Raw genomic sequence first — 11,941 nt, forward strand, 5'->3', positions numbered from 1 at the left:
TCTAACATCGTCCAATTGACCGTTATGGTTGGATCTGATTGTTGGAATTTTTGTTTTTCTATTTTTCACGGAACCGAACTATGTTAAACCTCTAATATTTCATTTTGAGTAGTATTTTATTTTTAAAATGTCAATTATTAATCAAAATGGCGTAATATACTTTCAAAAGTTAAAAAAAAATAAAAAAATAAAAAATAAGAAAACAATGTAAGAATTTTAGATGCCAATAAGATCGAAAATTTTCCATCCCGTACAAGCCTTTTTTTTTCAGATTGAAGCGAATACGTGTAACATAAATCTTTGAGACGTTCGTATCCATAACTTTTTCCTTTAAAAACTCTTTTATTTTTTCCATTCTAGATTGTTCACCCCATGATAATGGAAATTAGTTTCCAGTCGTCCGCGATTTTGTTGCTAGAACTTCATTCAATCTATTTAACCTAAAAGTCGACGACTTTTGTTAGTTATCCCATTGAAATTGAATAAGGCTTTGCAGAAGAGCCCACATATTTTTGGCAATGTCACAATAAAGAAAAATATGATCAATGAATTATTCACTTTTTAAACAAATGTTGCATCGGTTAGCGAGATGAAATTATTTAGTTTGTTAAATGTTAAGACTCCTTGATTGATAACTTCTAAAAAAATCAAGATTTTTGATATAATATTTAACTTTGAGTAGTTGCAACTGAATACACTTGTAAGTTCTATGTATGTATAAGCTGAACTCAATCCTCAATTACGGATATGAATAATTTTGTTAAAGTTTGGCTTACCTCTCAACTGTATTCTCTGATTTTCCTTCTTCGTCTTGAACTCTAAGACTCTTCTCATCCCTGTTTCTTTTTTCTTATTCTGGAACCCTTGAATTCTTGTTCTCTTAACCCTACTGTTGTACCTTAAAACAATAATAGTATTTTTCTTGGTCCATTGAGATCAAAAACCTTAATCGTAATCACAGATTATATATATATAATGATGTTTAATTTTTAAAGTGTCCGGATTACCGGGTCGAGAGCTGTGGTTAATTTGGATATATATGTGAGAGTAAATGGATACTTCAGTCGAATTGTGGGTTGACCCGCTCATAAACTTAAAACGGTTAAAAATAAAATTAAAAATACTATAAGTATGGTTCGAAATTACAACATAGCAAAACAAATACAACTCTTTAACCAACTAAGTTAATAACATTTTATATTTTAAATTCAACACCAAATTTGATGAACACGGGACATTTTAAAAATATAAGTTCAACTTTTTAACTAACTAATCTATATATATATATATAATGATGCTTAATTTTTAAAGTGTCCGGATTGTCGGGTCGAGAGTTGTGGTTAATTTGGAAATATATGTGAGAGTAAATAGATATTTGGGTCGGATTGTGGGTTGACCCGCCCATAAACATTTTTACCGTAATATTATTTTCACGATTTTTTATATTAATATTACTCGTGCATGCTAATTAATTAGTAACCTATTGCTTCTAAATCTTAAGCTAGCTTGATTATTGTTGCCTCTCTTTGTTGTTTGAACTTGTCTATCACTAAAGGCCAAGATTTAGTTGGTAGGCTTCCTTCATTTGCTTTACTTAAACACTCTACTTCGTGGTGTAATGGGTTGATGATTATGAGTTCTAGTTTGAGAGAGGATTATAACTTAATTTACATTTTGTTAATTTGGTGTACAATAGACATCAATCATCTCCAACCAATTTAAGTTATATCTTTCCAATCTTCTTCTTCATGCTTTCTGTTTCTATAATTGTGAAAAGTTGGGTTATTGGTAAAAATACTTAATATGTTTTAATATTTAATGAAAAAATATTTATATATATATAGACATTTAGATGATATAATAATATAGAGAGTAGAATTATGGTTGAATGAGCACCAACCACCACATTCTGTATCCCAAAAAGAAAGCTGACCCATCCCATATTCAATGATTAACGAACAAATCAAATCCAAGAAAGACCAACATTTTGTCAACCGATCGTCTTTTCTCTTTTCCCTTTCATCTTCCAAGATTCTTTACCTTTCTCTCTCGGTCGGTGGTCGGAGAGAATCAAATCAAATAATCTTTTTGTAAAATTATGTCACAAATGAAGCAACACAATGCCGACAACAGCCCATCGTCGCCAGGGAAATTCAAAATGGACAAATCCCCATACATTCTTCACAAACTCAGATGGCACCATTCATCCCTCGCAAAACTCACAATGTGGACTTTCCTTTTTCTCTTCTTCATCTTCTTCATTCTCTACAAATCTCCGTCATCATCTTCAACCGATCTCTCCCGTCGATCTCTCCGAACAACCTTCTGGGGTGGTTCAGAATGGGAAAAACGCGTTAGAGAATCATCCCGCGTCCATTCTCGTAACGGATTCTCCGTACTCGTTACCGGCGCTACAGGTTTCGTCGGCACCCACGTTTCCGTCGCCCTTAAACGCCGAGGCGACGGCGTTCTAGGACTCGATAACTTTAACGACTATTACGATCCGACGCTAAAAAGGGCACGTCAAGCGTTATTAGAAAACGCCGGCGTTTACGTTGTGGAAGGAGATATCAATGATTTAACTCTTCTCAAGAAACTTTTCGAAGTTGTTGCGTTTACACATGTTATGCATTTAGCCGCTCAAGCCGGAGTTCGATATGCTATGGAAAATCCAAGTTCTTACGTTCATAGCAATATCGCCGGTTTTGTTAGTTTACTCGAGGTTTGTAAATCCGCAAATCCTCAACCCGCAATTGTATGGGCATCTTCAAGCTCTGTTTATGGACTCAACACACAAGTACCCTTTTCCGAAACCGATAGAACAGATCAACCGGCGAGCCTATACGCCGCTACAAAAAAAGCCGGCGAAGAAATTGCTCACACTTATAATCACATTTACGGTCTTTCCTTAACCGGGTTACGTTTCTTCACCGTTTACGGCCCATGGGGAAGACCCGACATGGCTTATTTCTTCTTCACTAGAGACATAATGAAAGGAAAACCTATCCCCATTTTTGAAGGACCTAATCACGGGACGGTTGCTCGGGACTTCACTTACATAGACGATATTGTAAAGGGTTGTTTAGGAGCGTTGGATACTGCCGGAAAAAGTACGGGGAGCGGCGGGAAGAAGAAAGGTGTGGCTCAATTGAGAGTTTATAATCTTGGGAATACTTCGCCGGTGCCGGTGACTGAACTTGTGAGTATATTAGAGAGGCTATTGAAAGTGAAGGCGAAGAGGTTATTGATGAAGATGCCGAGAAATGGAGATGTGCAATTTACTCATGCTAATATAAGTTTGGCTTCGTCGGAGCTTGCTTATAAACCGACGACTGATCTTCAGACCGGCCTGAAAAAGTTTGTCCGGTGGTATGTTAGTTACTACGGCGATGGTAAGAAGAGCTCGCAAAGATGAATCTAAATATGTCTTTCTTGTATTTACATCACTGTTTATTAGCCCGACCCGAACCGACCAGACCCGTACTTTCATTAGTATTTTTATTATTGAATTACTTATTTTATAATAAACTAAATTTTAGTTTATTTTTTAAAATGTTTATTTATATTAAAAATGATAAAAAAAAATCGTTTAAGCACGTTATTGACAAACATTACATGAAAAATAAAAATAAAAAATGTTATTAAATAAGTTATCGAGCTCGTAAATTCTCAAAAAAAATGATTAATTTTTGACAGACTTTACTGACTTTTCGAAACGAATTTCAGAAAACGTCATATTAATAACATTATAAATGATACGCATCGGACGATTACTTTCATTGAAAGTTCGATAATTTCTCTCAAATTAAATAATTTATCAACAAAATAATAATTGAAATGATAACTCAAATATGCATGTTTGATATATCATATGTATCAATTCATATAATAATTTCGATAAAATTAATAGTATTTTAATTGATAAATTAAATGATTGAAAAATAAAATATGATATGATACGGTGATATTTGTTGAGAGGATGATTATATAGGTATATTTTTGTTATCTTTTTAAACTAATAATAATAATAAATAAATAAAATCCAAAATCTAAGCTTCTATGTTTGGGGTGACACATTTAATTTAATTTATGGTTGACAAGGAAATTAACCAAAATTAGAATGAAGTAGGAATTTTTGAAATATGTTATAAATTTTCACCCTTAAATAATAATGATAGAATGTTATAAATTGTACAAAACGGTTGTAATAGATAAAAAAAAAATAAACATTCACTTATAACTCATTGACATATATATATATATATATATATTCTTTAATTATTATTTTTATAATATTCCTGGTATAAAAGCTAAGTAAAATGCTACTTCATTGAATACCATAAAATTTGACATTGTTTTTCCTATTTTTAGAAATGACTAGTATTTTGTGTGTGTGTCAATAATATATATATATATGTATATATTAAGAGGCTTCTGTCCGATTTGTAGCCGATTTGTCCATGTGAGATTTAAAAAACTCATTTACAAATCATAAATTTAAATTTAATTAATGAGGGTAGTTTAATTAACATAAGATTTGTTTAAGAAAAAAAATGTCTCAAGATTTTTACTAAAAAAACAATTGTCCTAAGTTGAATACATAAACGTGGAGGATCACGCTATTCTTAAATTACAAATATTTTTTTTTTAGGCTCTGGATATGTAATTTCACTCGTCAACAATTTTATATCAAACTTATCTAGTTTTAAAAATATTAATTTTATTTTTAATTTAATATAAAAATATGGGTTTTATTTTGAGACCATAATTAATTATTTTATATCAAATATTTTCTATCATAAAATAAAACTCACCATGTTACCAAATCATAAAAGTCTCGGTTAAGAGAATCTCATCATTACAATAAAAACAAAACCATACATAAAATAGCCAAATCCTCTTGACCTATGTTTGCATGCTTAAAAGACATGCCACATGATAAGAATAGTTGGAATAACTAAAACTTTTCCACATGATACAAGGTGTATATATATAATACACTGGTTGTATAAAATCAACAAGTATTATTATTATTAAATCATCCTCTTTAGCAATGGCACAAAAAGTGCTATAAGAAGTGGATTTCTTCTTAAAAATCCAATAAATTCTTCCCTTCCAATCTTGCCTTCTTTGTTGGTATCGAATAAACAGAAGAGGCTATGAATCTGAGGTTTAAGGATAGATTAGAAGAAGACGTGGCGTGGAATAATAAGGGCTGTGATTGGTTACTAACCTCATCAACATTTAAGTCGGGAATTGCCAGCTTGATCGATTCTCCAAACTGGTTAAATAAATGTATCAGCAAACAGGATGAGCAACTTGAATTTCATCCAAATTTGAGTCAAATATTGAGAAACTAAACATACTTGTAGTTCAGACATGAAGTGGTTTCCTGCAGACTTGGCAAATGCTAGTTCACATGCTTCTTTGAATAATGGCTGCTTTAGGACATTAACTGACCCAAATAAGAACTGCCAGAAATTGAAAGCAAACACTTCATCTTAGAACAAAAACGGGACTTTTGAATATTGTGATCTAACAACAATGGGAAACAATAATACTAAAACAAGAAACATGTAAATTATAACACTAACTACTCAGATCAAAATACTGTAAAGTTGGCATAGGATTTTCTGAAAGTTAAAATTCAGACTCAAAAAAAGATAGGCTCAATATTCAGCTCCCCAAGTACCATATCACAATAAAGATGAATTTCTTGAACTTTAAGGGGGAATAACAGAGGACACAGAAACTGCAGAATAATAAATACCCATAAGTTTTCACACGAACAGTTAAGGAGAAAAGGAAAGAAAGAGATTACATGCTTAAACGATATACTTCCCCTTCTCTCCATGTCGAGGAATCCAAATATCTAAAACAATGAAAGGAAAAGAAAATATTAAATCAAACAGCTTTACTTGAACTACATACACGGTTGCAGGAATAGAAATTTGCATATAGATGGAAAGGAAAGGAGGTAAATATAAAGGATGTAAAAATCAGACCTTTTCAGAAAGCATGCATGCTCTTAACCTGAAAGCCTTGAGGAAGTTATTGATTTGAACGAGTCCACTGTGACAGGAAAAGAAAATATATAAACAACTTTGGTGCAAGTGAAAAATCAATCCCACACCGCTTGTGCAAGTGTCAAATAATATGTTATGTTCTGCGTTAACCAGACTAAACCAAAATTGAGCTCTTATGAATAACCATCACAGAAGAAACTAACAATCATAAAAAATAACAATCTATTATAGTATCCAGCATACCTTTCATCTGGATTCATAGAAAGAAATGTGTCCAGAAAGTCCACAGCTTCCACACTGCTTATATGAGATATCTGGCAACAGGAAACATGATCCAACAAAAGACAAGTGAAAATTGGAGAACATAACTACAAGGAAGAACAAAAGTGAAATTCATTAAATAATTGAACAAGAAGTACTTAAATCATACTATGAATTAGTTATTTATAGATCTGACTCCCAACAGAAAAACAGTTCTAAACTCGCAAAAATTCTTATATCTATCCTAATAGAGCAGAAATATCAGATAAAAATACTTCATAAAACTTTTAAAAACTAGATTGAGCCACAAAGTCGTAGAAGAGAAAATAAAATGCTAAAAAAGATCATTGAGTGTCTTAAATAGAAATTGGTCCACTAGAGAATCAATGAAAGCAAGAGTTTAATGGTTATTTAAAGCATGAAGAGAGAGTGATTTAACTGTAGTTCAAAGGATGATAAGAAGACACTAATACAAGATAGCTCTGATAGAAGCAGCTTCAAGTAAAAGAAAAAGGAGAAAAAGACTCACTATTTCCTGCCTCTCCATTCCAATCAAATAAAGTGATGGGTTTTCCTGAAAGTTGTGAAGATGAAGAAAACAAATTGTTAAAACTTAAAATGCTTAAACTTTAAAGGAAATTTTAAGAAGTGTAAATTTCAGTAAATTGTTGTTTATACAAGGAAATTTTATTGTGGGAAAGAAAGTACATACTGCCTCCGAGACAGCTTAATTATCTTAAGTATTGCTTCTAAATCTTAAGCTAGCTTAATAGTTGTGGGCTCTCTCTGTTGTTTGAACTTGTCCATCACTAAAGGCCAAGATTTAGTTGGTAGGCTTGCTTCATTTTCTTTACTTAACACTTTACTTCGTGATGTACTGGGTTGATGATTATGAGTTATAGTTTAAGAGAGGATTATAGCTTAATTTACATTTTGTTTAGGTGTACTTGATTTGTAAGTCACATAAAAAAATATGGACTTGTTGCCTTTTTTTCATTTATATATTAATTAAGGTACATTGGTTTATTCACAATCCCACTCATAGGATGAAATTCACATATCCATTTTGTCTACTGGGACTTCTTTTTTCCTTTGATGAAACAAGGGTATATCAAACATTATCGCATTTATACTTTGCCCAAGTTACGTGTGAAAATAAATGTTCAACTTTTAGATATTAGTAAAAAGTCTATTTTTTGTCTACGGAATATATTATTTCTGTTTTGATGAGCTAATTCAAAAGTCATATCACTACTTATGTATAGTTGAATTTCACACCAGAATTATTGTTTGCTTCTGATACCAATTTCAACTTAAGCCAAGGTACAAACAAATATCAAGTAATTTGGTCCATTAAGGAATTTTTCCATCAACAACTCGGTTTCTGTACTATCAAATTTTTCAAGGTCCATTTACTAATATACACAAAACATTTGATATTACACAGTGACGCAACATTCAATTCATCAAGCCATTTTCATGAGAAGGACCTCAAGATACGGCTAAAGATTACAGCATTGAGGTTCATTAGATATTGTGTTTCTATGTTGGTAAAGGCAAAAAATAATTCTGACCCCAGCATTTGGATGTTTGATAAGTTGAAGAGCGTGAAAATATAGAAACACTCGGAAAAACAAAACTGCACCTGTTTAAACTCAGAAGCTTTACCAAGAAGCATGAAATCCACATAGGAATAATTTGTCTGTGCTACATTTAAAGCAGAAGCAATAGCACGGCCAGTCTGCACACATCAGTTAACAAGAATAGTACCATTCACATTCTAGGAAAATAAATCACCGCTCATCCCCACATTCTAAGGCATGCATACTCCATGCAGAGTCTAATCTAAGTAGATGCCGAAGAATTTGAGCAACTATTTAGATCACATGATTAGACCAACTATTGATTTGATTGGAAAACATAAACAAAAGGCTACATTGTTTTTAGAATTTGGGATATTGAAGAAAGAGAACTGTCTCACATTCTGTTATGGAGTTTATCCTAACTATATAGCTATAAAGGATGTTATTCTTGAAAAGAAACAAGCTTCTTAATATAAACTCTAATTATCACAATAATGAGCCCAGTGCATCAAAGTTTAGAGATATGTATACAGTTAATGAAAATAAACAGCAAGTTAGCTTGGCTTCCTAATAAATAAAGGTGAAAATCTAATGAGTAGATCCTAGTAAAATATATCAAACTTAAGGGGTTTATGAAGAAAATTACCTAGTTAGAGTGTGGCCTATTTGAAATCTATTTAACTAATTGCATAATCACTAATAAAGATATTCTAATAACTTGGTTTTGCAATATCATTTTTAGTCGCAAATAGCTCTTCAGCAGCATCCATAAACATGGTTAAAAGGTCTACAAGAAGCCAACCCAATATAAATAACCACCAGCATTCCCACAAATGTTGGCTATGGACCCCAACTAAGAGAAGGGAAACCACTCAACCAAGAGGATAACAAACTAGACTCAATAAATAAAACACTGAAGGCAAACTGCTCAAGAACTGAACTAACTGGATACAAGTGAAGGATTCCACTGGAAATATAGCAACATATACTGACTCATAAAGAAAAGGGAATGAAAGGAGATAAAATCTATGTTGGAAGATAGACCCGTGTGAATTTTCATTAACCATAGGTATTACAAGTACAACTTGAAACCTAAGGAACTAAATATCACTTATTCCAATAGTTCAACAGTCTAAATTATTAAATCTATTAAATACTTAAACAATCTAGGTAATACTTTATAGGCAATAGAATTCATTATAAACTCAGTCCAAGGAACAGTAGACACTTGTACTTTCACATCAACAAGGGGGAAATGGGAGAATGAGCATGTCTTTTATGCTGTAGTATCTGGTATTACCACACAAAAGCAACATAAAATGGTCAAATTATCATGAGCTTACCCTATTAGCAAAGCAAGTGACACTTTCTTTTTCTTTTTCAAGGGGAAAAATAACTGGAAGGTACTCCACCTGACAAGATACAACAACCATGCTTATGTTAAGAAATCGGAAAAATATAAGCCAATCTATCAAGCAAAGTAATCTAGTGATCAGACTTAATCACTTTTTATCCTTTCCAAAATAGGCCATTAAATACTATGAAGACTTTAAATCCTTTTTTTTTTCTATTTTATTAGACTAGGTATTTTTTCCATGGAGGAGCCTCACACAACATCCCACCGTCACGACCCCCACGTCAATCAATGTACTTTTAGTGAGAATAGAACATGAGATGTCTACTTGAAAGTGGCATAGATGGTCAATGAAATTTATGAGATGACTTATTCTTCTAAGTAAATTGAACTTATCCACCTCACAAATGTGAATGGCGAGATAAAATTAAATATATGAACTTGAAACAATAGTATATAAAAGAGATGTCATATTTAATTGCAAAAATGTGTGTGCACAACTGCACTCACGCAGAGAAACACTCTCGCGTGATAACCAATAGCTTACCTCCATAAAATTGTGAAACTGAGTGAACATTCTGAACATTAGCTTAGCCAGAGAAATATTGCCCCTAAACAAAATGCCGACCACAAAAAGATTAGTCATAATAGGTCATTTGTAAATATAGTATGTGCATGACCTTGATACAATAAAAAACTTACCAGGATTGATCAAAATGCACATGAGGATACCGAATAACCACTGGTTGAACTGGATAGCCAGGAAGAAATGCACCAAGTTTAAAGGACATCAGAAGCCTTCCATTTGTCGTGGTTCCCTCGGGAAATAGAAGCACACGAGGAAATCTATTAACAGATGCTTTTCTCTGTATTCAGATCCTCGAAAGCACATTCTGTATCAAATAACTTATAGATTGACAAAACTTATTACACTGTTGTACTTAAAAATGAATAATAGTTTCTTAACATAGGTAGAGGTAAATCCAACATCAAAAGTACAAAAGAATGTCAAGGATTTTCATGACACAAATAGAAAATTCATAAAGCTCGTGAAGAAAAATAACATTTGGTCAAGATTCAGTCATTTACTACCTTTATCTCGTTTACAGCATTCTTCCTTGATGCTGGGGAGAATCTGTTAACATATATAACCTAAAAACAGATGAACAAAAAAAATTATTATTTTGAGGTCAAAGTTTGAACTGCATCATTATGTTAAGGCATTAATAAATTGAATTGGATCCATATGACTGACGACATCTAAGACTGAAGGCGGCATTCTCATAATCATAAAACAACAATTTATCATAAATCTAGCTAACAACTCCCAAATGTTAACATAACTCGCCTTCAATTATATGAATGATAGTTCCAGCAAAGGATATTACCTGCATTGCTCTGATAATGGTTCCAACAACGGGGATAGAATCATGAGAATCAGATGATACAATGGTCGGGAATAACTCATAGAAGAAGAAAATTGGTTCAATATATGATATATGGTTGGATACAACTATCGGTGCAATCTCCCTCGGAGCTGGTCTTCCTTTGCGTCTAATCCAATGGTAACTGTCATGAAAGAATTGTTCACGAAAAAATATGAAGAAACTCAAATTCCAATGCTGTCAAACAAATTAAAAGATTTAAGCAGATCACCTCAATTTCGGAAACTCAAATTGCTATAAATGTAATTCTACTGACAAAATAACGACCTCACTAGTCCTGATTGTAGAGAACATAAAATGGCTAAGGAAACTCTCTCTGTTTTCAAGCACTCATAAAACACTTTAACCCGCTAATATTATGAACATGAATTTATACATACATGCATTTAAGTGTCAATTTCAAGTGGAACAAACAATCTATTTGCTTACCCAAAAGAGAACAAGATGCAACGAGTGCAAATTCTGGTGACCCACATGATCCTACACCTCCATTTAGGCATCGGATTCAGCTTATCCTTCCAACCTTGTAAAGCAATTTTTGTTGCTGCAAACCCAATCAGTAGACACAACCCAAATAGCAGAAGCCTGATCAACACAAAGGGCAAAATAATAATAATCTTCAACCACTCATAAATCCCATCAATACTCGGCGTATGATTGCGAAATGGGTCAATGGTAGACGTAGGTGGCAAAGCAAAATCCCCAGCGCCAATACTCTCATAGGGGTTTTCACTGTGGAACCTGGACCCATTTACATGATTGTAGGATTGATTATGAAGTTGGGAAGATGGCGATTCAGCGATAGCGTCAGAAGCAGAACCCACATCGCAAAATTTCTCATCACCGACGGTAATGATGACTTGAGATGGGTCGGAGGTGAGTAGCGGCTTCGTCAACTCGTCTCCCGCCATTGTTGGGAGACAGGCCGTGCGGCCAAGCTTGCAGATGGAGGAGAGAAAGGAACTGGGTTAGCAATAGTAGAACGGAAGGTTGAACCAGATTGGACTTATGGATTGACTAATCATTATTGCTTTTTGGGAAAGATTAAATAAAAGGCTAAGAGACAACCGTTGGTATGCTTTTCTATATATTTAACAGCCAAATATAGTTTGGCGGCTAAATCTTTTAGGCAAATAATGCTGTTTTTTTATATGCTAAATAATAAGAAAGACACCTATTTTTTTTTTTATTTAATTGTGGGTCGGTTTCTCCTTTGAGTGCGAATTAATCTCCGCAGGTTAAGTACATAACCCGCAAAGACACTTAACAATT

At 33.1% G+C, this 11,941-nt stretch overlaps 2 protein-coding genes across 2 annotated transcripts; one reads left to right on the forward strand and one right to left on the reverse strand.

The window, feature by feature from the left end:
- The first annotated feature begins 2,050 nt into the window (after nucleotides 1-2,050).
- LOC124937801 (UDP-glucuronate 4-epimerase 3-like) lies at nucleotides 2,051-3,468 on the forward strand. Its single transcript, XM_047478129.1, has one exon. It carries the CDS (start codon nucleotides 2,099-2,101, stop codon nucleotides 3,413-3,415), a length of 1,317 nt encoding a protein of 438 aa, XP_047334085.1. The 5' UTR covers nucleotides 2,051-2,098; the 3' UTR covers nucleotides 3,416-3,468.
- Nucleotides 3,469-4,826: 1,358 nt separating this feature from the next.
- On the reverse strand, nucleotides 4,827-11,708 carry LOC124937800 (lysophospholipid acyltransferase LPEAT2-like). The gene is made up of 14 exons (XM_047478128.1): nucleotides 11,099-11,708; nucleotides 10,613-10,793; nucleotides 10,317-10,376; nucleotides 9,927-10,090; nucleotides 9,772-9,835; nucleotides 9,214-9,282; nucleotides 7,933-8,028; nucleotides 6,817-6,861; nucleotides 6,270-6,340; nucleotides 6,006-6,072; nucleotides 5,822-5,872; nucleotides 5,367-5,471; nucleotides 5,234-5,281; nucleotides 4,827-5,165 (listed from the first exon to the last, which is right to left on the reverse strand). The coding sequence occupies exons 1-14, from the start codon at nucleotides 11,578-11,580 to the stop codon at nucleotides 5,034-5,036; spliced, it is 1,635 nt and encodes a 544-aa protein (XP_047334084.1). The 5' UTR covers nucleotides 11,581-11,708; the 3' UTR covers nucleotides 4,827-5,033.
- Between the last annotated feature and the right edge of the window lie 233 nt (nucleotides 11,709-11,941).

The sequence above is a fragment of the Impatiens glandulifera genome, chromosome 5 (assembly GCF_907164915.1).
Source record: "Impatiens glandulifera chromosome 5, dImpGla2.1, whole genome shotgun sequence".
NCBI classification, from domain to species: Eukaryota; Viridiplantae; Streptophyta; class Magnoliopsida; order Ericales; family Balsaminaceae; genus Impatiens; species Impatiens glandulifera.

What these genes read in the sequence shown, in the direction of transcription:
- LOC124937800 (XM_047478128.1), bottom strand. Translation starts at nt 11,580, where the DNA reads ATGGCGGGAGACGAGTTGACGAAGCCGCTACTCACCTCCGACCCATCT. An exon ending in GAATGGAGAGGCAGGAAATA is followed by an intron (nt 6,341 to 6,816) that starts GTGAGTCTTTTT and finishes TCCTGTTGCCAG; the next exon opens with ATATCTCATATAAGCAGTGT. An exon ending in GAAGTATATCGTTTAAGCAT is followed by an intron (nt 5,472 to 5,821) that starts GTAATCTCTTTC and finishes AATTTCTGGCAG; the next exon opens with TTCTTATTTGGGTCAGTTAA.
- LOC124937801 (XM_047478129.1), top strand. Translation starts at nt 2,099, where the DNA reads ATGTCACAAATGAAGCAACACAATGCCGACAACAGCCCATCGTCGCCA.